The sequence below is a fragment of the Danio rerio genome, chromosome 7, assembly GCF_049306965.1.
Source record: "Danio rerio strain Tuebingen ecotype United States chromosome 7, GRCz12tu, whole genome shotgun sequence".
Taxonomy (NCBI): domain Eukaryota; kingdom Metazoa; phylum Chordata; class Actinopteri; order Cypriniformes; family Danionidae; genus Danio; species Danio rerio.
Window position 1 is genome coordinate 20,908,468 of NC_133182.1, and position 26,533 is coordinate 20,935,000.

General features: G+C 36.6%; 1 protein-coding gene and 1 long non-coding RNA gene across 4 annotated transcripts in view; one reads left to right on the plus strand and one right to left on the minus strand.

Moving 5' to 3' along the window:
• Positions 1 to 2,599: 2,599 nt before the first annotated feature.
• The window catches only part of si:dkey-111f13.5, a 39,899-nt gene continuing 15,965 nt past the window's right edge, over positions 2,600 to 26,533 (plus strand). Inside the window, exons 1-6 of one of the 2 annotated variants that reach the window (XM_073908367.1) lie at positions 2,600 to 2,790; positions 7,140 to 7,324; positions 7,889 to 8,134; positions 19,442 to 19,569; positions 19,848 to 19,917; positions 23,496 to 23,679. In XM_073908367.1, coding sequence (XP_073764468.1) covers positions 2,709 to 2,790; positions 7,140 to 7,324; positions 7,889 to 8,134; positions 19,442 to 19,569; positions 19,848 to 19,917; positions 23,496 to 23,642 — 858 coding nt within the window. In that variant the 5' untranslated portion in view covers positions 2,600 to 2,708 and the 3' untranslated portion in view covers positions 23,643 to 23,679. Of the gene's footprint in view, positions 2,791 to 7,139; positions 7,325 to 7,888; positions 8,135 to 19,441; positions 19,570 to 19,847; positions 19,918 to 23,495; positions 25,523 to 26,533 lie in introns of those variants that run through there. The other variant, XM_005172238.6, reaches the window with a different exon arrangement.
• Positions 15,194 to 18,476, minus strand: LOC141375346 (uncharacterized). 2 transcript variants are annotated; one of them, XR_012383250.1, is made up of 5 exons: positions 18,406 to 18,476; positions 17,075 to 17,176; positions 16,884 to 16,950; positions 15,488 to 15,672; positions 15,194 to 15,324 (listed from the first exon to the last, which is right to left on the minus strand). It is a non-coding gene; the product is annotated as an uncharacterized lncRNA (long non-coding RNA). The 2 variants fall into 2 exon arrangements; XR_012383249.1 differs by lacking the exon at positions 15,194 to 15,324 and having other exon boundaries at positions 15,534 to 15,672; positions 16,880 to 16,950.

The window sequence follows — 26,533 nt, forward strand, 5'->3', positions numbered from 1 at the left end:
TGGTGAAATTGTATTCATATTGCAATATATCGTGGCAAAACAAAATATAGAAATGTCAAATTTTTCCAGTATCGTGCAGCCCTAATATAATATAAATAATAACAAAAATAATATAAAAAGGTTAACAAATCCTAATTATTTGCAAAATTTCAAAAATTCAATTTATTATTAATTAAAAAATTATTATTATTTAATTTTAATTTTTTAATTGTACTGAAGTGTACTGTCTACAGTTTTGTAAAGTTTAATATTTAAAGGTTTACATTTATTTAGAATAAATATAGATGTCATCTGCAATGATATCTAGCTATATTGCACTTATTTTGTGTAGCAGATATATCAGTGCCACTGCAGATTAGCATTGAAATGTAATTAAAAAGCAAATGAAATGAAAGTAGGGTCTGTCATTTTTTTGTGTGTGTGTGTGTGTGTGTGTGTGTGTGTGTGTGTGTGTGTGTGTGTGTGTGTGTGTGTGTGTGTGTGTGTGTGTGTGTGTGTGTGTGTGTGTGTGTGTGTGTGTGTGTGTGTGTGTGTGTGTGTGTGTGTAAAATATTTAAAGATTTAGATTAAAATTCAGATTTACAAAGATTGAGGAACACAAATTCAAATAATTGGTAGTACCGCATACATAATTAAATCCCTTTTCTTGAGAACGTAATTTAAATTTAGGCTTGAGATTTCAGCAGTCAAACCCTTTGTCAAGCATATAACAACATGCTATGAAATCTATAGAGCTATGCAGATTACAAAATGTGTTTAAGCCTCAAGTGTGTGCATTTAAAGATTAGTAAAGACATTGATGTTCTCATGTAGAAGAAATTGATTCCACCATGTGGGCGTGAGGACTGTAAAGTTGTCAGCCCTGCTGTAGGGGCTGTGAGGTGAAGCTGTGACACAGTGGTCTTAGGTGACTGTTTAGTCTCCCTTGGATGTACAGCTGGAGGAGTTTGATGACTGTAGTTCATATGTGGGCGTAAATGACAAGCAATTGTCAATTGTGACTAAGAGTCTTTGCTTTTTGTGTGGGTGAAAAGAGTCGAGAATGATGAGATTTTGGCAAAGTTGGTTTCTCACTGGGATGAACAGTGGTTTTTGATAAACTGAGCTTCAGATGATGGGCATTCATCCAGGCACTGATGTCTGCCAAATACACCATGATTTATGAGGATACCTGATTGTTAGAGGGTTGAAATGAGAGAATTACTTGGGTAGCTTTTGCATAAGAATGAGAGAAGAAGCCATAAAAGGTCATGAGTTGGAGAGAATAAAAGCGGTTCAAGTACTGAGCCCTGTGGCACCCCAATGGGGATTTGCTGCAGGGACTCTTAATATCATGCCAGTAACTTTCACACAGGAAAGCACCATCAAATTGTTTTCAGAAAATGTAGGAAATAAACTACAACCCTCTCTCTCTCTATATATATATATAGATAGACGCATGGATGAATTGATGGATGGATGGATGGGATGAATGGATAGATGGGCTGATAAAGAGATTGATGGATAGATAGATATATGGATGGACAGATGGATAGATAGATAGATAGATAGATAGATAGATAGATAGATAGATAGATAGATAGATAGATAGATAGATAGATAGATAGATAGATAGATAGATAGATAGATAGATAGATAGATAGATAGATAGATGGATGGATGGGTGGACGGATGGATGGGTGGACGGATGGATGGGTGGACGGATGGATGGATGGGTGGACAGATGGATGGATGGATGGATAGATGGATGGACAGATAGATGGATGGATGGATAGATGGATGGATGGATAGATAGATAGATTGTTTGATAGATGGATGGATAGATAGATAGATTGTTTGATAGATGGATGGATAGATAGATAGATTGTTTGATAGATGGATGGATAGATAGATAGATTGTTTGATAGATGGATGGATAGATAGATAGATTGTTTGATAGATAGATAGATAGATAGATAGATAGATAGATAGATAGATAGATAGATAGATAGATAGATAGATAGATAGATAGATAGATAGATAGATAGATAGATGGATGGATGGATGGATGGATGGATGGGTGGACGGATGGGTGGACAGATAGATGGATGGGTGGACGGATGGATGGACAGATAGATGGATGGATGGATAGATAGATAGATTGTTTGATAGATGGATGGATAGATAGATAGATAGATTGTTTGATAGATGGATAGATAGATAGATAGATGGATGGATGGATGGATGGATGGATGGATGGTGGGTGGGTGGGTGGATAGATAGATTGTTTGATAGATGGATGGATAGATTTCAGAATATCTGTGAGCTTTCCTTTTGGGCATTATATTCCATTTTGGGCTCTTTATATTGCACAAAATGTGACCAACAAATGAGCATGAACCCTGAAGCAAAACATCTCAAATGACTAGCGCAGTGGGAGGCTGCTCATAAAACCCTTCCACACAACAATCAAATACACACACACAAACACACGCTGGCAGGCATCTTGTCTCAAATCTCTTGGATCAAATCATTCTTGAATGCTAAGCAGCTCAGTCTGTTGTTTTGTTGTCCATGTTGCTAAGCGACCATCAGCAAGTCAAAGGCTGAGAGAAAAGACAAATCCCAAAAGAGAACGAGACGTGGTGGAGGGCAGGAAATTGTGAGTTTTTAAGAGCCAATTTCTGGTGCTTCTGTGTGGACCAAGGAGCTGTGTGTTTGAAGACGAAATGTGGGACACGAGGTCTCTGGAGAAGATGGTGAACAGGATGACCCTAAGCACGCAGAGAGTTCTCCACACACACATTCTGGGTGAGTGTAGCCTTAATACCACACAAACACACCGTCTCTTCAAGCATTCATTAGTCCGCACCAGGTCACATGTAGGTTCAGAATACTGAATTCTTGCTGAAGGGCAGCACAGACCATTCAGACAACCAGAGCAAAACACAGCAATCAGTGCCATCAACTTACCCACGTCCGGCATAATGACTCTGGCATTTACTCTGACACACTGTCGGCTGCTGGACTTCTGCCTCAGCCGCAGAGAAAAGTCAAAAATTATGCAGAAGAAGGAAAGAACGTGTTAAAGAGAGATATATTTAAACAGCTACTTAATAGGTACACCATTTCTTATCAGCCAATCACATGGCAACAACTCAAATCTGCAGCAACTGCATGATGCTATCATGTCAACATGGACCAAAATCTTTAAGGAATATTTCCAGTACCTGGTTGAATCTATGCTTTAAAGTATTAAGGCAGTTCTGAAGGCAAAAGGGGGTCCAACCTGGTACTAGTTAGATGTATCTAATAAAGTGGCCGGTGAGTGTATATGGTACTGTGCAAAAGTCTTAGGCCATTAGTATTTTCACATAAAAAAGGTCTAGAGTTGGTTATTTCTATATTTTCTGAAGTATGTCAGTTTGAAATATCAACTTGCATTTCCAAACATTATTTTTGTCATTAATTGTAATTATAAAGTGAGATTATTGTCTGACAACAGCCTCTCCTCCACACAGAGATCAGATCTGATCATCATCCAGTCTGTCTGGAATGACATGAAAAAACAGAACAAACTCAGACAAACTAAATCCAGAAGAAATTTGGCAGTCTCCCTACTGGCAAAGCTACCTGAAAAACTATGGGCAAGTGTACCAAGTGTTTTAAATGCAAAGTGAGGTCACACCAAATGTTTTTGATTTAGTTAATACAAGTTAATTAACAAATAATTAATTTATGCCTTATTTTTGAAAGCATCCTCTTTTTACAGCATTTTTACACAAGTGTCTGACTTTGAGCGGTACTGTAGCTTTGCAGGTAGGTTTTTTGAAGCATCTTTAAGATGCTGCCAAAGTTCTTCTGGATTTATTTATTTTTTTCTCTGTTTGTTCTGTTTCTTCATGTCATACCAGACAGACTAGATGATCCGATCAGATCTCTATGTGGAGCACTGGCTGTTGTCAGACTCCTTGTGCAGACATTATTCTCACTGTATAATTACAATTAACGACAGTACTGAATGTTACCCAAAGGAAAGACTTTTTGTGGAACTCAAAGGAATATCTCACCAAAAAACGAGATTGCATTTTTGTCCTGCAAGAACTTAATCTAGGCCTATTTGAAGACACTTTCTGAAATGATATATTTCAGAAATAATATATTTTAAAATGATTTTGTACGTTTAGTTATGTGAAGTTTTTACTTCTATGCTATGTGAAAATGATTTAATTAATTTCCAGATGATCACATACTTATGATTGACTATGGCTGATCTCGCATTAGCTAACACATGATTCGCCAGTCGGATGATTTCTAACTCACTAGAAATGATCAGTGTTTCTTACCTCAGTTATCTTCTTCTTAAAGAATCTCCTCTTTCACCCCTACTTCTCCTCTCTTTTCTTTGATAGGGCGGCTCAGTGGTTAGCACTGACGCCTTACAATAAGAATGTCACTGGTTCAATTTCTTACCTAACCAGTCAACATTTCTCTGTGGAGTTTACATGTTTTTCCCTTGCTCACGTGTGTTTCCCCTAGGTTCTCCAGTTTCTTTCCACAGTCCAAAGACATGCGATATAGGTGAATTGACCAAACCAAGTTGGCAGCATAGATGAGCTCTTAATCAGCAGTAAAGCTTTCCGTAGCAATCCCTAAGTGCCATTAGCCATAAATAAGCAGGGGAATTCTCGAGACCTACCTGAGCTCAAACTCCCCTCTCACCATGCAAACAGGAAGGAGCATCGGGCTTGAGGATCTTATCACCTCAGGGCTTTCACCCGGGACAGCATGCTAAACATGCTTTGTAATCAATCATCAGCTAAGTGTGAACTCCATGGCTTACAACAGGCTACATGTTATTTTAAGTCTTCATATTGCGTTTAGGAAACATTTACCTGCAGTTGCTGTCCTGCAGAAACTCTTAAGGGCACTTCTGTTTTAGACCAAACCTGGAATGATGATTAATGTGCAACTTGGGTGAACCCATAATTGATAATAAATAATATAAGATTTGTCCTTTTGTATTCCATAGAGTTAAGTCAGTCATGGTTTTAGAATGATAGAACGGCTGGGCAGAGCTTTCATTTTTGATTTACATATCCCTTTAATTAAGCTTTTAGTTATGTTTCATTTATTGTGCCTCAGATGTTTTAACCTGAGATTACTTCTGATAAAGCCATAATAAAATATAAAGACAGCCGGTTATTAACGGCTAAAATATACAACTTAAAATGAATATGGACAGCATTTGCAAGATCTCGAAAGAAAGCTTTCACTGGAAATCTCCTTATATTACAGGCTGTGGTATCTTGGCGAGACATTTCTCTTCTGAAAGTCTAGAAGACATATGGCCTTTTTTTCCACAGGATGAACATGTGGAAAGACTTAAACCAAAGTTTTCATTTACTCTCCATTAAATCTTGTCTGTGTCCAGGATAAACGAGTGCGATATTAGAGCACATTTATGGTTTTCCTTTTCTGTGCGTCCTGCGAGACATTTCCTCATGAAGCAGAATAGCATGGTAGAATCTGCTGTCAATAATACATATCATTAAAAATCCATAGTTAAGGGTTCCATTTCTATTATTTATAATTTGGTGATAAATCTTCCCCTATAGATAACATAAAAAAGACCTGGGAGAAGGACCTTGGTAGTCCACTCTCAGATGATCAGCTCAAATGTTACCTGGTGTCAGCTCTTTGTGTAATAGATGCCAGGCCGCTGAGGGTACTTTAATACATACATACACAAGAAACAGATAAGGGTTTGCATAAAAAAGGGAGGTTTTGGTTTGAGCACACAAATTTTTACAGAGGCAAAACAACACACAGACACAGGGGAGAATGACAGTCACTATGTTTATATGAACATATATGAACATCAAATTAGTTGCCAAACTCTGAATCTGTCAACTTTAACTGCGGTTTGGCACTTTCATTTTCATTCACGAACATTTCATGCATGCCCCTGTGACAAACAAGATTTTGGATGCAAGGAACTGCTGGAAGAGTGTAGTTTTAATGGAATGTTTGGTACCGCATGGTGAATAGGAGAAAAAAAAACTTCACATTTTTTGGTAACTTAGATGCACTCTGTAGGTAGCGTCAGAAAGCCATGTGTATCTAGACTATCCTGTCACAAAATGCGGCAAAAATCCTACACGACAGTAATAGTTTGCTTAAATTGTTTATTAACGTTATTAACATTTATACATGCAACACTGATGACCCAGGTCTTCAAGCAATTCTTCTTCCACTTGATTTTAATTACGGTTGGAAACGCAATGTGGTGTCTCTGCCATCTGAACACTGTGACAGGTAAAAACAGTCTTCGAAGCTATCCTGCATATTAATGAAGTTGCATGCACAATAGAGCGCGCTGATTGGCAGTTTGGAAAGACTTGAAATTCTTTCTCATGAATTAATACTGAATGCTCAAAGAAGTCACTTAGTTCCCGCTGGTTTAGACATCCAGTCTCCACCCTGGAATTTACACAAGGATCTAATCGTTGTGACGTAGCTCTAAAATTTATTTTCATAAGAACAAATTTGCTCGAAATAACACAACATGTTTTTGGTGTTTCGTGACCCTTTAAAAGGATCGAGTAAACAATTCTATAACATATGGCACCCCTTTATTGAATGTTGACCATTTTCTGTAATAACCTTCAAATATATAAACATATATAATTTATTTATGTATTTATTTATTTTATTAATTTATTTTTGTTTAGTTTTTGTTTTGTTGTTGTTATTATTATCATTATTAACATTGCTTTGTTTCTCCAAATACTTGTAATTTTAGACTGAAGTGATCAACAGCTACACTTTGTTCTATTCTAGATAAGGATTATAGGGTTTGTAAATGGATATATATGGAAATTAATAAAAGAATATTCAAACTAAAAAAATCCAAATACCAAAAAATATTTAATTCAAATTTAAGGTAAGTGGTTTCAAACAATTCACATGGACTGATTTTAAACAAGTACTGTTCATCTTAATTTGTTTAAATTCAGCCAGTTTAACATAATATGGATATATTGGCTAATACATCAGTTTGAAACCACTTACCTTAAAAAATGTTGTAAATCCATTGAATCTGTTTTTCAGTGTATTTATAATCGTGACTCTAATGCCAAAATCACTTCTGCTCTCAGAACTAGGAGAACGCCTGAGTCCGTGGTATTCTCCCAAGGCAAAAGCAGATGACCACCTCAAGTCTCTAAACTCAGTCAATCCTCGGCCTGCGATTGGACGGGAACAGCCTGACGCCCCTGCCATGGAGGAATTTCGGCAGCTGGCAGACGAAGAGAAACGTGCTGCCCTTAGACTCCAAGAGGAGGTGAATATTTGTAATCCTCAAGTGAACCGTGTCGCAAAAAGTAATTAATACAGACATATTAGACTCTAACACTGTGTCTCCAGGAATCCAGAAAGCCATATTTCAGTCTCCCGGGGAGCAGATTTTATTAGGACTTGATTAAAACTTTCTGATAAAAAGAGTCAGCTTCTTTTTTTTTTCTTCCCTGTCCGGCAGCGGCGTAATCCTCGGCTTCTCTCCTCGCTGCGTCCGAGTGTCAGATTTAATGAATGATCCGGTTGCGACTCCAACGCCGGTAGCAGTCAGAGCTTTTGCCATTGTGTCGGAGGAATGAGAAGAGCTTTTGTAATAGGGTGTAATTGCTTGTGTAATTGCTCTCCAGGGAAAGCAAGCGGCAGCCAAACCCAGAGACGACTCTCCTCTTCAAAAGCCCAGTGCAGTCGCCCTGCCAACACCGATCATCCATCCTTCTCTTTCCCTCGCTTCCCAAACGCCCGCTGTCTCCTTGTGTTCTCTCCATCTTCATCAGTGAGCCATCATTTTCTGTCCTCCTCATCTGCTTTTCCTCTCGGTCTTCTATCTCAGAGGCTGCGGGATTGCTTTCAGGAGGCCCTGCGAGCGCAGGACAGGCTGGAGGCTGAGAAGAGGCGAGAGCTCCGGGTCGAGCTGCAGGCCCGCTTCAGAGCGCGCTGTGAAGGCCTGAGGGCTCAGATGGAGGACGAGAAGGTCCAAGCCGTAGGCGAGGCCTGCAGGAGTCTGCAAACCAAGCTGCAGAAAGAGGAAGAAGAGAGCCGAGAGAGGCTCATACAGAATATACTTCAAGAGAATCAGGTGTGTGTTTATCGTTTTGGTCACGCTTTACAATGGACCCTTTTCACAATGACTTGTTTAATGGTCATCATCATCTTAATTCCTTAAGTTTTTAGTATTTAGATTTAAATAATAATTTATATATTTATATAGTTGAAGTCAGATCAATTAGCCCCCCAGAATTATTAGCCCCTTTGTTCCCCCCCACCCCCCACTCCACCCCCAATTTGTGTTTAACGGAGAGATTTTTTTTTCAACACGTCTGAACATTAGTTTTAATATCACATTTCTAATAACTGATTTATTTTATTTTTGTCATGATGACAGTAAATAATATTTGACTAGATATTTTTCAAGACACTTCTATACAGCTTAAAATGACATTTAAAGGCTTAACTAGGGTAATTAGGTTAACTAAGCAGGTTAGGGTAATTAGGCAAGTTGTTGTATAATGATGGTTTGTTCTGTAGACTGTCGAAATAAAATATAGCTTAAAGGGGCTAATAATTTTGTCCTTAAAATGGCTTTTAAAAAAATTTAAACTACTTTTATTCTAGCCGAAATAAAACAAATAAGACTTTCTCTAGAAGAAAAAAATATTATCAGACATACTGTGAATACGTCCTTGCTCTGTTAAACATCATTTGGGAAGTATTTGAAAAAGAAGTTCGGGGGGGTTGATAATTCTGACTTCAACTGTTCAACTTCATCTTTGTTACCTTTAGTAGTGACACTTTAAATGACAGTTCACACCATTTACAGTATAAAAATAAATTCTTGCTGCCTTAAATTTTTTGGTAGAATCAAATAAACTTTTTTCAACCTACATTCAGTTCAATTCAATTCAAGTTTGTTTGTATAGCGCTTTTCACAATAATTATCATTTCAAAGCTGCTTTACACAAGGTGCCTGTTATTGCATTATAATCAAATTTGGAATAGTTAAAGTTATTAGTTACTAATATCTTTAACTAACTATTAACCAATATATTTTAACTGTTAAATTTAATAAATGTATAAACATCAAACAAACTGACTAAAAATATTAAGTAAAACTTAAACAGTGTAGTTGAAACCTGTCTGACTTATTAAAATAGGGCAACATCATTACATTTCTTTTCCATGGCTTATTTCTTGCCTATTATTAAGATATTAACTGTTTATTAGCACATATAAAGTATGATCTTGTTTTAGATCTTTATGTCTGCCCAATGCTTAAACCCAAAACCATCTTTTAATTAATCATATATTAAAATGATTTTGTTCATGTGACGTTAAGCTAGATTTTCAGCACCATTTCAGCTGTTTTTTGTCACATTAGATTAGATTAGATTCAATTTTATTGTCATTACACATGTACGAGTACAATACAACGAAATGCAGTTTAGGTCTAACCAGCAGTGCAATAGCAGCAAGTGCAGGATACAGGTATAAAGTGCAGTTATAGAAAAACTATGGTGATATTTACAGATGGATGTACTATGAACATTATATACAGGTTGCATTAACTATGAAGAGAGATTTACAATAAATGAATATATGTATAGGTTGCTATTAATAATGAGAGGTATCGGATAGATAAATATAACTACAAATATATAAGTACAGTGGGTGTGTACATAATTACAGATGTCCATGTGCAGTGGGTATGTAAAGTTCAAATAAGTGAATCAGTGCAATGAATATGTGCAATTTTTAAATGTGCAAATGTTAAACAGTGCAGTGATTGTGAGGATAGTGGGGGGTGTATTGGGGGGCGAAAGAGTCAGTGAGGGGAAGAGTTCAAGAGGGAGACAGCTCTGGGGAAAAACCTGTCCCTTAGTCTGCTGGTTTTTGTCCAGGGGAGCCTGTAGCGCCTGCTGGAAGGCAGAAGTGAAAACAGTCTGTGAGCATGGTGAGAGGTGTCCTTAAGAATACTGCATGCTCGGCGCAGATAATGTTTCTTCTGGATGTCCTGAATGGCTGGCAGTGTGGTCCCTTTGATGCGTTGGGCAGTTTTCACCACCCGCTGCAGTGCCTTACACTCAGCGACAGAGCAGCTTCCATACCAGACTGTGACGCAGTTGGTCAGGATGCTTTCAATTGTGCAGCGGTAGAAGTTCACCAAGACGGCTGATGAAAGCTGGTTCCTCTTAAGTTGCCTTAAGAAAAATAGGCGCTGGTGAGCCTTCTCGACCAGGCAGGAGGTGTTGGTGGTCCAGGAAAGGTACTTAGAGATGTGGGTCCCCAGGAACTTGAAGGATGACACAGGCTCAACAGCCATCCCATTGATGTAGATGGGATCATGTGAGCCTGTTCGTCCCTTCCTGAAGTCCACAATGAGCTCCTTGTTCTTGTTGGTGTTAAGGAGCAGATTATTGTCAGTGCACCAAGTGGCCAGATGCTCCTCCCTGTAGGCAGTCTCATCATTATTGCTGACTAGACCAATTGATGATTTAGAAAATATTCTAATATGATGATTTGTTGCTCATTAATATGAAGCAGTAAATATTTCTCATTTGAGTGAATATTTTTCATATTTACTTACACAGGTGAGTGAGCTTGACAAACCACTTGTAGAAGACACTTTCCTATCCATTTGCACCAGACACTTTCCAACCAACACTCTGTTACAATAATTTAAAAAAGCTAAACTAACTAACTTAGATTTGTCATTGCATCTGCATATTGCTGCTCTCTGGTGATCCTAATATAAATATATCAGTAGAGCTGCGCATCGATGAATTTGCTCTTCAGTGTTTGGACTCTCAGTGGTGATTATTAAACCACACTGAACTGAGCTAAACTGAACTGAACTTAAACACTGAAAACTCAACTACACTGTTTCAATTGACTGTGATCTTCTATGTGAAGCTGCTTTGACATAATCTACATTGTAAAAGCGCGATACAAATAAAGGTGAATTGAATTGAAATGACATATCAATGTTGAAAATCGTTATAAGAAATAAAAAATGTTTCTTAAGCAGCGAATTGGAATATTAAAATAATGTCTGAAACATACAGAAATTAATTTTATATTAAATAAATTCACATAGAAAACTGAAATATGCTTAAAAGACGAATAATGTTTAACTTCTGAAGATTTGTTGGTCTTTTTTTCTATCTTCACATCCATTGCGGTGTCTTTTTGTAGGTAATATTTGTCTTGTATGTTGCCATCGTCATTTGTTTCATGATTTATTTTCGATTTTGCACAAATTATTGTTACATGATGGGGTTGTCTGTCTCTTCTTTGTTTTTCTGTCTGCAAAAACTATAATAAAAAAAGTTTGACAAACAACATTTGTCAAGAAAACTAAAATTAATTTTACACTATTACTGATTTCATTTAGTGAAATGAATGCAGCCTTGGTTAGCGTAAGAGACTTCTTTCAAAAACAGTAATACATGATAATGTTTCTTAACTTTTGACCGTTACCATGTTTTATCTCAAGCTTCCGCTAAAGAAAGCCTATGCGTGTTATAGCACAGATGTGTGTGATGTGAGGCCACATGTGGAATGATCTTGTCTCTCTTATCTGATAACATAGAGCAAAAGTTCTGCCATTAACATTCATGAAAGGAAATTTAAACCCAATGGTAAACCACTTACTTCAAACAGGCTCTGCACAGGTTATGTGTTGTTGTCCCACATTTAAGGCAACGGTCCAAAATCTAATCACAGAATCTAATCGGCTTACAGGCCAAAAGTAAAAACTGTGCAGACAGAAAGTGTAAAGGATGTCTAAACTGTTATATCTCTCTTTATTCAGCTAGACATATGTGCATTACCATTTCAAACTAAATATGGAAATATTCATATAAGTGAATACATTGTACAGTTCATTATTGTAATTAAGATCAATATTTTTTAGTTTATTATTTTTTGGTCTGAGAGATACAGTATAAAATATAAAGAATCAGTGAGACGTCAATTGCTCTGATTTAAAATTTTGTAGTTTTGTTTTTTATTTTATTATTAGAACATAACACAAAATCAGAGATACATCAGAAGTAGTCAATAAGGGTACAGATGAATACTGAGAAGAATAGGTTTCTCAGTGGTTTCTCACTTATTTTTAAACAATATTCACTCACCGGCCACTTTATTAGGTACACCTGTCCAACCGCTCGTTATCGCAAATTTCTAATCAACCGTTTACATGGCAGCAGCTCAATGCATTTAGACATGTAGACATGATCATGACTATCTGCTGCAGTTCAAACCGAGCATCAGAATGGGGAAGAAAGATGATTTAAGTGACTTTTAATGTGCCATGGTTGTTGGTGCCAGACAGGCTGGTGTGAGTATTTCAGAAACTACTGATCTACTGGGATTTTCATACACAACCATCTCTAGGGTTTAAAGAGAATGATCTGAAAAAGATACCTTTCCAGTGAGCGGCAGTTCTGTGGACACAAATTTTGATGATCCCAGAGGTCAGAGGAGAATGGCCAGTCCGGTTCGAGCTGATAGAAAGGCAACAGTAACTGAAATAACCACTCGTTACAACCGAGTTATGCAGAAGAACATTTCTGAACACACAATATGTCGAACCTTGAGGTGGATAAGCTACAGCAGCAAAAGACCACACCAGGTGCCTCTCCTGTCAGCTAAGAACAGAAAACTGAGGCTACAATTTGCACAGGCTCACCAAAATTGGACAAATTGGAGAAATGTTGCCTGCTCTGACGACATTCGGATGGTAGGGTCAGAATTTGGCATTAACATGAAAGTATCGATCCATCCTGGCTTCTATCAACAGTTCAGGCTGCTGCTGGTGGTGGTGGTGGTGGTGTAATAGTGTGGGGGATATTTTCTTAGCACACTTTGAGCCAATTAGTACCAATTAAGCATCATGGACCATGTCCATCCCTTTATGACCACAGTGTATCCATCCAAATTCTGATGGATACTTCCAGCAGGATAACGTACCAAGTCATAACGCATGAATCATCTCAGACTGGTTTCTTGAACATGACAAGGAGTTCACTGTACTCAAATGGCCTCCATAATCACCAGACCTCTCAATCCAATAGAGCATCTTTGGGATGTGGTTTAACGAGAGATTTGCATAATGGATGTGCAGCCGAGAAATCTGCAGCAACTGCATGATGCTATCGTGTCAATGTGTGCCAAAACCTCTGGGGAATATTTCCAGTACCTTGCCGAATCTATAGCATGAAGGATTAAGGCAGTTCTGAAGGTAAAAGAGGGTCCAACCCAGTACTGGTAAAGTGTACCTAATAAAGTGGCAGGTGAGTGGATATCATGTTAGAGTTAAAAAACAAAACATTTTTTAAAAAGGGGAGTGGGAGGGGTTGGGAAATGTCTCATAAACTTATCATGTCTATAATGTGGCTGTTTACTAAGTCTAAGTTGTATGTTTAAAGTTAGTTATGTATAATTCTTAGTATTGAGTTCCATCTTGCTTCAACCATATTCACCAGGAGTCTAAAGCAATAAATAAGTTCTTTCCATTTCAGAAATTTCTCTATTTTTTTTATCCATTGATCATACTTAGGTGGTTCTGATCTCATCCAGTTAGAAGTCATACATTTTAGTGCTGCAGAACTTCTTTAAAGAAATAAATAATTCTTCTTTCCCCCATACTCTGACACCAAACAGTACACAGGACCACCACAGTTCAATACAAATACAAAATATGTCCCCAAGTATCTTATAGATATCATCCCAGAACTAAATTTAGCAGTTTTTAATAAAAACAATATTAAATGTATCGGTTTCATATTCATCGTAATTCACTATTGATTGTAAAAAACAAAAAACAAAAAAAAAACTATTTGCTGTTTCAAGTTTCAAGTGATCATGCCCAGATAGCAAAATACACTCGGGCCAGTTCCGGCTAGATTGTCGCCTGCCGGAGACTAACCCCTCGGCCCAACTTCGGCTGCCGGACTCGGGCCGGATGCCTGTGGACTCACTGCCCGATTCCGGCCCGAATCAAGCGGGCCAGATGCGGCCGCCGTAAGCGAGCCGACGCTGCGCATCCGCGCCGGAATCGGCGCGAGGGTAATGTGCGCTGCGGCCCGGAGCTGGCGCGACTCCATATTTATACACCTTATAAAACCTTTTGGTATTACATTGGTACTTGATATTTGGTATTACAACCATTTGAATTTATATAACAGCAAACACAGGCTATAATGTAAACACAAAGTGTAAGCACTGCGTTTAACCTTTGAATAAAGTGCAAACTGCATACATATTCTGTAACGAAAATAATCAGACAAATGACAAAATAAATAAATGTTAAACGTTTATTGATTGCATGAAAAAAATAGTACTAAAATTATATAAATAATTTTGTAGTGCACAAGAATATCAATATAAAAACAACAATAAAACAACACAATAAAGACACACAGAAAGATTTAAACAAAAAATCTAAAAATTACACACAAACACAGATGTTTTTTTAAAACAACCCTGTTTTCCCAATAGACTTGAATTAAAAATTTGTAAAAAACAGCTAAATTTTATATAAACCTAAATATAGAAACCAATTTAAGATATAGCAAGAAACATCTTAAAAATACCAATGACAATCCATAAAATATCCAAATCAAACTTGTAAAAAGTACTGCAGAATTCTGAAGAAACATCTTGAAACATTTTTTAATAAAACATTAAAATAATAATAAACAAATATATATATATATATATATATATATATATATATGTATATATATAAATATATATATATATATAATTGCAGAAGTATAAAGTCAAACTTTTTTTTAAATAAACTTGAACAAAAGCAATTGCACAAACAGCAAGACATGAGTGAGATGATTATACATTTCATATATATACACGTCTTGTGCAATTTTATATTTATAATTTTATTTGTATTACGTTTATTAAAAATGTATCAAGATGTTTCTTTAGAATTTGGCGCACACACATACATACATACATACATACCATACATATATACACACACACACATATATATATACATATACATATATATATATATATATAAATGCAAATGAAAGAAACAAATTGTTCAAGTATCAGGGAACATCCTAATACACATAAAATGTTGTTTAAAAAATAAAACAAAATAGTGATGTAGACATTTGACACATTAGCTTTCTCTTCTTTCTTCCTCCATCCCTGTCAGGGGCAAGTTGTAGCTACCTTGTAATGCATTTTTCCACTTCTTTATCAGTGGCGTGGTATGGACATTTGTCCTCACTCCATCTGTGATTAAAAGATAAACAGATAATTAGTAGTGAACAAGTACTAATGTAAAAAAAAAGAAAAAATTAGGAAAAAAGTAGGCTACCTACGAAGCAAAAAAAAAACAATCAAAAAAAACAAATAAACTTAAAACACTTTGAAATTAGCAAGAGCTTGAACTTACCAGTTTCTTCATTTGATCAGGCTGCTCCTTTAGTTGATTTTCAAGCTTTTCCAAATCAAATTGGCCAAAGGAAGGTCAAATGTGTTTACATCTGGAATTTCATCACGTCTGTTTTGGTTTTGTGAGAATCAGGCCCAGCTGCTGCTTTATGACGTTGCATGATTTTAAAACTTCAGTCAGTCGTGCTAAAAAAGAAAAATAACAGATTAGTATAAATCAACCTGTAGCTTATTCTCATACAACTTCTGTAAATACAACAGTGGGTTAGACACTGCTGATATTCTCTAGTTGATCTTTACTTTCTAGCTGCATTAAACCTTAACAAATTTAGTGATGTCTTCAATTCTTACAAAGACATCACGAGATGCAATAAGTTCTGACTTGATCTCAAACTGCACTAGAACAAAGACTGTAAATGTTCATAGGTGTACTGCAGGAGTGTCCAAACTTTTTGGGTCGAGGGCCAGATGCAAAAAAACAAACGTTGTCGCGGGCCAAATTTTACATACATCACACAGACACGTGTATATATATATAAATACAGTTGAAGTCAGAATTGTTAGGCCCCCTAAATTATTAGCCACCGTTTATTTTTTCCCCAATTTCTGTTTAACAGAGAGTTAAACATTTTTTTCCACACATTTCTAAACATATTAGTTTTAGTAACTCATTTCTAATAACTGATTTATTTTATCTTTGCCATGATGACAGTAAATAATATTTGACTAGATATTTTTAAGACACTTCTAAACAGCTTAAAGTGACATTTAAAGGCTTAACTAGGTTAATCAAGTTAACTAGTCAAGTTAAGGTAATTAGGCAAGTTATTTTATAACAATGGTTTGTTCTGAAAACTTAAGGGGCTAATAATTTTGACCTTAAAATGGTTCATAAAAAAAATTCAACCGCTTTTTATTCTAGCCGAAATAAAACACAAGTCTTTCTCCAAAAGAAAAAATATTATCAGACATACTGTAAAAATGTTCTTGCTCTGTTAAACATCATTTGGGAAATATTTAAAAAAGAAGAAATAAATCAATGAGGGGCTAATAATTCAGACTTCAACTGTGTGTAGACAGACAGACAGACAGACAGATAGACAGATCGATAGATAGATATAGATAGATAGATAGATCATAACAAGAACTGCTGCTTAATTGAATGCATGTAATAGCGACACCCGGTGGTTATTTATTGAATTACGTTCATTTTTGTATAGCGAGCCAGATTCTATTGATATTTATAAAAAGCCTCGCGGGCCGTAGTTTGGACAGCCTGGTGTACTGGAATGTACAGTATCTGTGCATGTTGATGGTGGTCTTAAGATTTCTGCCATAGTCATTGATGGTGATGGTACTTGTGGTGCTGCATTGATTTCTGAAATCTTCATACCTGCCTTTTATCCAGCCTCTTTGTTCCAAATAATTTTTCTTCATCATGGTATAGATGTGTCCATACTGTCCCTTAATCAGATACATTTACAAAACAAAACATCACTTTAGTATAGTGCCAGGGCAAAACTCACAGGTTGTAATAGATCAATGACATAATGTTGACAGTATGTGTTTAAAATAATTGCAAACAAACCTGTTCTGTCTTTAGATGTATGACAGTCATCGTCCTCATCTGTCTACCAGTCAGAAATCACAGTTGCGTGTGGATGTTTGAGTCGAGCTTCCTCATATGCATCTATAATAAAACATCACATTGTTGTTAACCTCCCGTAAAGAAAAGTTCAAATCCTGAAATACTATCAAAGTTAATTAATGCATATTATACCTATAGTGTAAATAATCAGTACACAGAAGGTTGCACAAGATTTATTCGGAGATTCATGCAGAGTGACAGCCTTATGAATCTGAGACATAGATTTGTAAGATGGTCAAGCACATGCATTATTCTGTACCCATGAAGATTAACCTACCATTGTGAAAAATGTTTGATGATGATAGCCAATAACAATAAACCATTTCAGCTGTTTGTGAAGCAATTAGTAATGTAATGTCTGAAAAGCTCAATCTATGTTGAAAATGTATCAGCAGTTTACAGCTTATGGACTTTTAGCACACAACTATAACATGCCTATTCACGTTCAAAAGAGTGTGCCATTGACTTCTTTGGTCGTGATGTGCTGCAAAATGATCTCACTAACCTTTGTTAAACAAGAACAATAAGACTTAACCAACAAATATTGTTACCCATTCATTTAAATCAGAACTTATCACTGTCAATAACATAAAAAAAAAAACATCAAAATCTGCTTTAAGATGTTCAGTTTTATATTAACTGACCATTACAGCTTGAACAAAAGATATAATTGATTCACACATATGAATTAAAGTGCATAGTAATATATTTCTCTTGGATAATTTAAAGAGAATAGTAAACAGTCGAGTTTCGATCATTTTCGTGACTAACTGCATAAACAAGATAAACAATAATATTTTATTAATCCAAAACGATTAGTTTTTATTTACACAATCACAGAATTAATACTGTTGGATAAGTATACGCCTGTACAATGATTTTTTTCAACATCCACGGTTCTTTATAATGTTAAATCAGGAAAAAAAAACACGTTTTGCCATGTTAGTTAATGGATTCGTCTACAGAAACTTTCTTTAACGCAAAGTTAGCATACACACAAATTCGTTTCATGTTTCTTTAAAATAATTAAAATAGTTTTCAGTTACTACACACGTTACAATCTAACATTGTGTAAAAGGAAAAGGAACTTTCAGACGTGTTTGTAACTGTTAGCGTTAGCATACATTAGCTCCAGTCGTGTTTCTTAAAGCAAGTTACATTTCGTATCAAACTGTTTTAAATTACTAAACGCTGTTACAACCAAACACCGTGGAAATGTTTTAAGCTCTAAATTCGCTAATTATACAGAACACAAGCAGTAAAAAGCTTACCTTTCTGACCGGACTCCACGTGAATCTTTGAAAAACCAAACTTTTTCTTCTTGTGATCTTCGTGCCATGGTGGTTGACAACCAGCTTTTCGGAGCATTACCGCCACCGTCTGGATTGGAGTTTGGATCATGAGTTTAGTCACGCATGTGTTTATTATGAAACCAACTTCTGCTTTAAAAAAAAACAGTCAGCACAGGAGCGTGCTATCTCAAAAATAAGCGAATTTTACATAGTTTTTCTCGAGATGACATGTATAATCGATTTATAAATAATATTGTTTTGTTTGCGTCTAAACATTGCGACCATCCACACTATATTCTTTTTTTTGTTTTTTGTTTTTTTGCTATCGTACCATGAATATTTTCTCAAATTATCATTAAACGTGGAGCTAACAGATTACTAGATAAAATAAGAACTTAATCGGTTGCCATCAGCCGAGTCCTTGCAAGAAGCGGCCAGGATATGGTTGACCGGAATCGGGCCAGTGCTTTACAGCCGCATCACAACCGCATGTGCGCGAGCGAGCTGCGGGCCGCACTCGGCCCGGATAACACTCGCCGATGCCGAGTCGGAGCCGGAGGCGCCGGGGGGCAGCCGAGCTCGGGCCGATTACTGCCTGCTATCTGGGTGGACACTTTTATTTTACTGTATTCTAAAATGAAATAATTACTTCAAAATAGCTAAGATTTAATGAAATCATTATTACTATTCTTCTTTTTTTTCTTTATTTGCTTTAATCCATTTAAATCCTTCACTCCGAACACAAGAACAGCCTTATTATGCACGGTTGAACCAGTGCTTAGTTTAAATTTGCATCAGTTTCTCATGCCAGCAAGTCATAAACAAATGATACACAAAAGTGCTGCTTTTTATTTGACCAGTTGCTTCTTTAAAACAACTGCTCTCAACTGATTTCTTATACATTTAAATGGTTAAACAAACAAAATTTGCATAGCTTAAAATCTGGCCAATCAGAATGAAGTACTGCAGAGCGTGGCGAGTCTGCCAGTTTATGTGCTGTCTGTGTGTGCGTCAGGAGTGTCTGAGGAGGTGTGTGCAGGACACCGAGAGAAGAGTTGGTGAGGAGTGCGACGTGAAGGCAGAAAGAGAGAGACGAGTCCTTCAGGATAGACACGAAGAGGAGAAATCTAAGCTGCAAAACAGGCAAAAACACCCGTCTTCAAGCCCTGCTTCCTGCTGTGATGCATCTCAACCATTCTCTTTCTCCTTCACACCTTTTTATAAATTTCATCAACTGCCCTCTTTGTACCTTTTTGCCTTCTCTCTTTCCTCCAGGAATCCTTGAATATATAGATTTAGTCTGTGTTGTCAGCGCTGCCTTTCCCCTCTCCTTTTTTCTTGTTTTGTTTTATTAATTTTAATAATGTTTTGAAGTGGTGCATGACGGAGCGTGTGTGTGTGTGTGTGTGTGTGTGTTCCAGGCTGCGGCAGCTGCAGAACAGTCTGGAGCAGGCCTGCAGGGAGCGCGTTCAGTATGAAGCAGAGTTTAAGGTCAGCCCCTGTAATGAGGTCAGCATGAATAAATGAACAGCTCTAAAAATGGGACCTGCTCAAACCTAGCATCTGCAACACCCTGCGAAAAAAGAGGGAATAACAAAACTCTCTCTCCTTTAGTCAACTCTCTCTCTCACGTTTGGTACTTATTAAGTTTAGGGTGCTTTCACACCTGTGAATCGATTCAGTTGTTCCGAAACAGAGATTACAAATGTTACATTGTTGCTCTTTGCTCTTGGAGCGGTTCGCTTTCACATTGCAAAGTTTCTAATCGGACCAAAAGAGCTAAAACAAGTCACGTGTGAGTAAACTCTCCTTACATTGGTCAGAGTGTCAGGGTTTATTTTGCAGCGTCCCGCTAAGCTGTCAGGAGAGGTGGTGGTTTGGTGGTGATTGACAGGGTGCGCGCGCGCGACGTGTCTGAGGAGAGACGCGGTGGGGAGGGGTGAGAAGGGTGCGCGACGATGCCTATTTGAGGACCTGGAGGGAGACGCGAGATTACCAGGAGATCATCACTCATTTGCGGGAATCCGGAGGCTCGCGAAACTTCCCACCCCACTCATAATTCTCTCTTCATATATAGCCGTATATGCCTATTATATATCCATAAAACACAGTGATATAACCGCGCTCGGATCGGATCACTTTCTCACTACAATCGAACCGCTCCAGGGTTCGTTTCAATCGAGCCGAGACCACCTCATTCAAGCGATCTCGGAGCGATTACTTTGGTGCGGAACAGAGTGCGATTGGCCTGTTCACATATGCCAATCGAACCGCGCTAACTGGGCAAACGAGATACGTTCCGAAACAAAAGTGTAGGAGAAGAGTGCGCGACGATGCCTATTTGAGGACCTGGAGGGAGACGTGAGATTACCGGGAGATCATCACTCGTTTGCGGGCATCCGGAGACTCGCGAAACTTCCCGCCATACTCATAATTCTCTCTTCATATATAGCCGTATGCCTATTACATATCCATAAAACACAGGGATACAACCGCGCTCGGATCGGATCGCTTTCTCACTACAATCGAACCGCTCCAGGGTTCGTTTCAATCGAGCCGAGACCACTTCATTCAAGCGATCTCGGAGCGATTACTTTGGCGCGGAACAGAGTGCGATTGCCCTGTTCACATATGCCAATCGAACCGCGCTAACTGGGCAAACGAGATACGTTCCGAAACAAAAGTGTAGGTGTGAAAGCACCCTTAGTTTATGATTCGAGTGTATGCATTAGTGGTCCTCCTAGGGCTATAAAAAATTTATTTTGCTAATGATTATTTGACTAAAAATAACTACGATTAAATGTCTGTTTTGGGGGCGACATGGTGGCTCAGTGGTTAGCACTGTCGCCTCACAGCAAGAAGGTCACTGGTTTGAGTCCAGGCTGGGTCAGTTGGCATTTCTATGTGAAGCATGTTCTCCCTGTGTTTGTGTGGGTTTCCTCCGGGTGCTCTGGTTTTCCTACAGTCCAAAGACATGTGCTATAGGTGAATTGAATAAACTAAGTTGGCCGTAGTGTATGTGAGAGTGTATGAGTGTTTCCTAATCCTGGTGTTATAGTCACTACTGGAGATCGCTGGAGAACTACAAATCCACCACATGTAAAAACTACAACTTCCAGTATGCACCTCACACACACACTGGTTCCTCATTCTGTTGATTACACACTCACACAGCTGGAGGATCGTTACAGACTGATTAAATGGATTTTAAAAACAGAAAATACATCTTGGCTGAGTCTTTTGTCATGGAAGGAGACGCTGACAGGATTTATTACACACAGAATGGTCACGCAGACAATGGTCACAACCTGGGGCAAACGGTAACATACAGGCAAATCCAGAAGAGTGGTCAATAACAGGTAAGTGGTCGATCCTGGTGGCAAACAACAAAGAAAACAAACAAAGCAAAGGTCGGAATGGCTGACGCGAAACGTCATTTTGACACATAGTGTCGAGATTCCAAAGAGTCCACTGCACTGAAGCATGATCCGAAACACTCAGGTCATGTGAATTAAGTGATTCGAAACACACAGGTCACATGACTAAACTGTTTTGAAACCCCTGGTCATGTGACTAAAGTGATTCCAAGCATCGATCATTTCAGAATTGTTTTGAGGCCCGACGAATGTAGAGTTGACTGACAGGGTCAAAATAAATCTGTCTCATGTAGCGAAGTGGACTGTGCATCTGCACATAGTTACTGTGCTGCAAATGGCTTTTGGGTTTGAATCCCGACTTGTACAAATACACTGTAATTATGATTGTATGTATTTTAATAATGTTACTGTTTTATGATGTAGACTATATAAGATACAGTTGCGCATACGCCATCAATATAGCATCATTTTTGTAACACTGTATAACAAGAATCAATATTTTTACATTACTGTGATGGTTGGGTTTAGGGTTGGCATTGACGTTAATAAAATACAATAAATGGGAAATTTAATTAATAATATACATAATTTTCGCTAACTTCCGTTCGCAAAGGTATCTGATGTAGCAACATTTTATAACCAAAACAAGATATATTTATTTACAAAGTGTTCATTCAGATGTCAGACCAATGTTAAAACAAAACGTGTTACAAGAACAGAGCGTTTCATACCTAACATCTATAGCTGCATCACCTTGGGTTTGAACCCATTATCTCTGCATGCGAAAAAAAAATAGCTTGAAGGGGCTAATAATTTTGTCGCTAAAATGTTTTTTAAAAAATTAAAAACTGCTTTTATTGTAGACGAAATAAAACAAATAAGACTTTCTCCAGAAAAAAATTAATTATCAGCCATGCTGTGGAAATTTACTTGCTCTGTTACCTCTGTTAAACATCGTTTGGGAAATATTTAAAAAAAGAAACGAATTCAAAGGGGGGCCAATAATTCTGACTTCAACTTTAGTAATTTTACTTTTACGGCAAAGAATATGCTCTTATCATGGTCTTCAAAGTGAAAACCTCAACATAAACATAGGAGGCTAAGAATAATGCTCATTTTTGATTGAAATTTCTGACGGCACTCAAAGGTTTTGTATCTAAACTCTTGGCAAAGATTAATCACATCTAAAATAAAAGTTTGTTTAGACATAATATATGTGTGGTAATTATAAATATACAGTATGTATATTTGACACACACACATGCATAGAATCGAAAGTACATCAGATATATTCATGCCTGTGTGTATTTATATAAACATAATACATTTACACAGTACACAAACTTAAATTTAATCAAAACAAACTTTTATTTTGGATGCAGTTAATCACTATAAATCTTTGCCCAGCACTAATTTTTATATTAACCGTTTTAACTGATATATGCAAATATTACATTTTCATGTCACTACCACCAAATAAACTGACTTGTTAGTAAAGTCTTATAGATGCTTTTTATTTGCATTACTGGATTAATAGTTTGCATGTAAATCTGGACAATCTCAGTTAACTGATTCTGCTAATTGGTGTGCATGTAAACGTGCAGACTGTTGACATCTGACATTCTGCTCGTCGACATTTCCATATTTGACCATGTCTAACAAACATTTAATCAGCTTTTCTCTGTCTTCCAGAAGGTGCAGGCCAGTTACAGGCTGTTTGTGGATCTGACTGATTCCTCCCTTCACTCTGATTACCTCCTGAAGCTGCGTAGGCTGGGCCAAGAGCCGGGGCTCATGGACGCTGCCACACAGACTGATGAGATCAGCCCCGAACTGTGATCTTGTGATGCCAGAGTTCTCACACCACAGCGCATGGGTATTTGACATGACATGACATAGTTGTCACACAGTGTCCTGCAGTTTGATGTTGCACTTTGTCTAAACCCATGTTAAGGTTTTTGCTAAAGTTGTTTTGTAAAATCAGTAAGAATACTACTTTCAAAATGTTATGCACAATGCGGGATTAAGACTACAGAAGCTTAAAGGTGATTAGAAATTATGTGAAAATGCAAATTATGGCACTTTGCATTTAAATATTTGAAATTATAATGAAGACATCAGCATTTTCTCTCAAAACGTATTTCTAAAGGGGCTGTTTACTTAAAATTTTCATTAAATGTCAGTAACAACCAACATAATCCATACTTACAAAGAAACCAAAACTAATTACATCAGTTTAATAAAATGAAATGAAACAAGGAAAAGTATTGAACACATGAAGAAAGGGAGGTGTCAAAAGTCATGTAAAGCTCAGACAGCAGCTGAAATATCTTAGTAGTTGTTCAGCAAACCTTCCTCTCATCAGTGTTAATGCATATTAGCTGCTTCAGTCCCAACATCTACACAACCAGATGATGAAGATAAAGCCAGGGTGAACATTTCGACAGAACAATGATCATAAATACAGCCAAGAAAACTCTCAACTGCTTTCAAAAAAGAAAATAAAGATGCTAGAATGGCCCAGCCAATCTCCTGACTTAAATCCAATAGAGAATAAGAACTAAAGAGCTGTGTTTATAGACGAGACCCACAGAACCATCAAGATTTTTAGATTGAAGTCTGGGGAAGACAAATAATCACACCAAAGCAATGCATGTGACTTCATTTTCTAATAAAGAGGACTCTTGAAGCAGTCATTACCAAAACAAAGCCTATTATATAAAGTGTTGAATACATTTCAGTAGTTCAGTACTTTCTCCTTGTCATTTCATTCAAAATACATAACTTATTTTCTCTTTTGTTTTTATTTGTCTGTTTAGATCGTTTGGGTTTTAACAAAATCTAGTACAATTTCATGTCACAGGGAAAAATACAGGAGACATCATGATGTGTTTAATACTTTTTTACTCACTGGATATAAACGCATACATAAAATGTATCTTTTTCCGTTAAGTTTCAGTTCCAATGTACACTTTTTAGACGTTATTCCCTAATTATTGACATTTCCATTGACCTTTAAACACAACAATGCAATACAAACTTCAAACTGTACAACAACTATAAAAATTGATATGTAAAATTCCTTAAACATAATACACTGTGCCTTATTTTTGTGTTTTATTTTAAGATAAAAACTTTATAAACAATGTTTAGATATGAAATATTAACAATTACATATTAAATAAAAAGATATTACTGTATGTGTATCGTATTTTAATACCCTTCACTTATTCCAAACATTTTTCCCCCATTTCTGTCATCTGTTCACTGTGAAAGAAGATATTTGTAAGAAGTTTGTAATAGTCAATAGCTGTTAACACTATTTTTTCCTACAATGGATGTCAGTGATTACCAATTTCCCAAAATCTTTAAACATACCATCTAGTTTTGTTAGACAGAAACTCATGAAAGTTTTGTAAATTATTTTTTTTGGGTGAACTAATCCTTTAAGCATGTAAGCACACACACAAACACACACTCAGACACACAAATGAATAACATATATCAAGTTGTTTACAGATGACAGTGTTGCTTGTTAAAATTGAGTACAGCCAGTTTTCTGTAATTGTGTGCAAAATGTTAAAGTAATGGGTTTATCAGATCAATTATTAATAAATAATGATGCATATTTAATATCCTAATTAGTCTTTTTTTATATTGTAGTGTAGTGATTGGCACATCTGATGAACAACATATTAAATATGTAATAATTTCCCGAAGCATTCTGTTATTGTTTGTCCCTGGCTGTTTTTAATTAATATTTAAATTAATATGCAATGTGAGTAATGTTACTGAATTCAAATGTCCAGCACAATAGACATCAAATATACTAGACTTCTAGTCACACTATATATTAAGTACAATTCATGCTATTAACTAAGACTTTTATCTTAATAAACTACTGATTGGCTGCTTATTAATAGGTAGTAAGGTTGTAGTTAGGATGTAAAATAAGATCATAACTTAAAAGTACTAATAAACAGTTGATATCTTTATACAGTCTTTTTTCATATGTTTTGCCACAATTTTCAGAACCCTGATGTAAATTTTCAAATCTCTAGACACAAAACTCTAAACAGTCACTACTATTAACACAAGCTCTCCAGTGTTCAAAACTCTGCCTGCTGCGTTCATTACCTTTAAGAAGTTTTGCATTTGCTGGATTATAAGTTTATATAATCCTTTTATCACACAAATACCACAGGAACGTCACTTTAGTTCACCAGCACACAAGATACACATTATTTCAATAAACAAGGATTAACAATCATTAAATATTGATGTTTAAAATATATGGTACAGGTTTAGTTATGGTTTTTACATAAGTGTATAGGAACAGTACAGACGGTGGAAACACTGAACTGTTGTTTTATTCATTCAATCATAACGTAGGTTTACTGCACAATTTAAAAAAAAAAAATCAACAGAATAGTTTCTCACTGCACGTTCTCATATATTCCCATAAGCTGATATATGACATGATATATAGCAACATATACAAATTGCATTTGGATTTTACATACTGTACAGGTAATATACTTACATAACATATATGTACATATTTGTAATTCTAATAGTTGAAAAAAATGGCAATTTTTGCAATACTCTGACATGTATGACATATTTTATATATGTAATATCCTTATGAATTACTTTGTCACATTTGTCATTTGCATACATTTCATATCAGATTTCTGTTTTGGAATCTGTGTTTCCATCAGTCTGGTGCT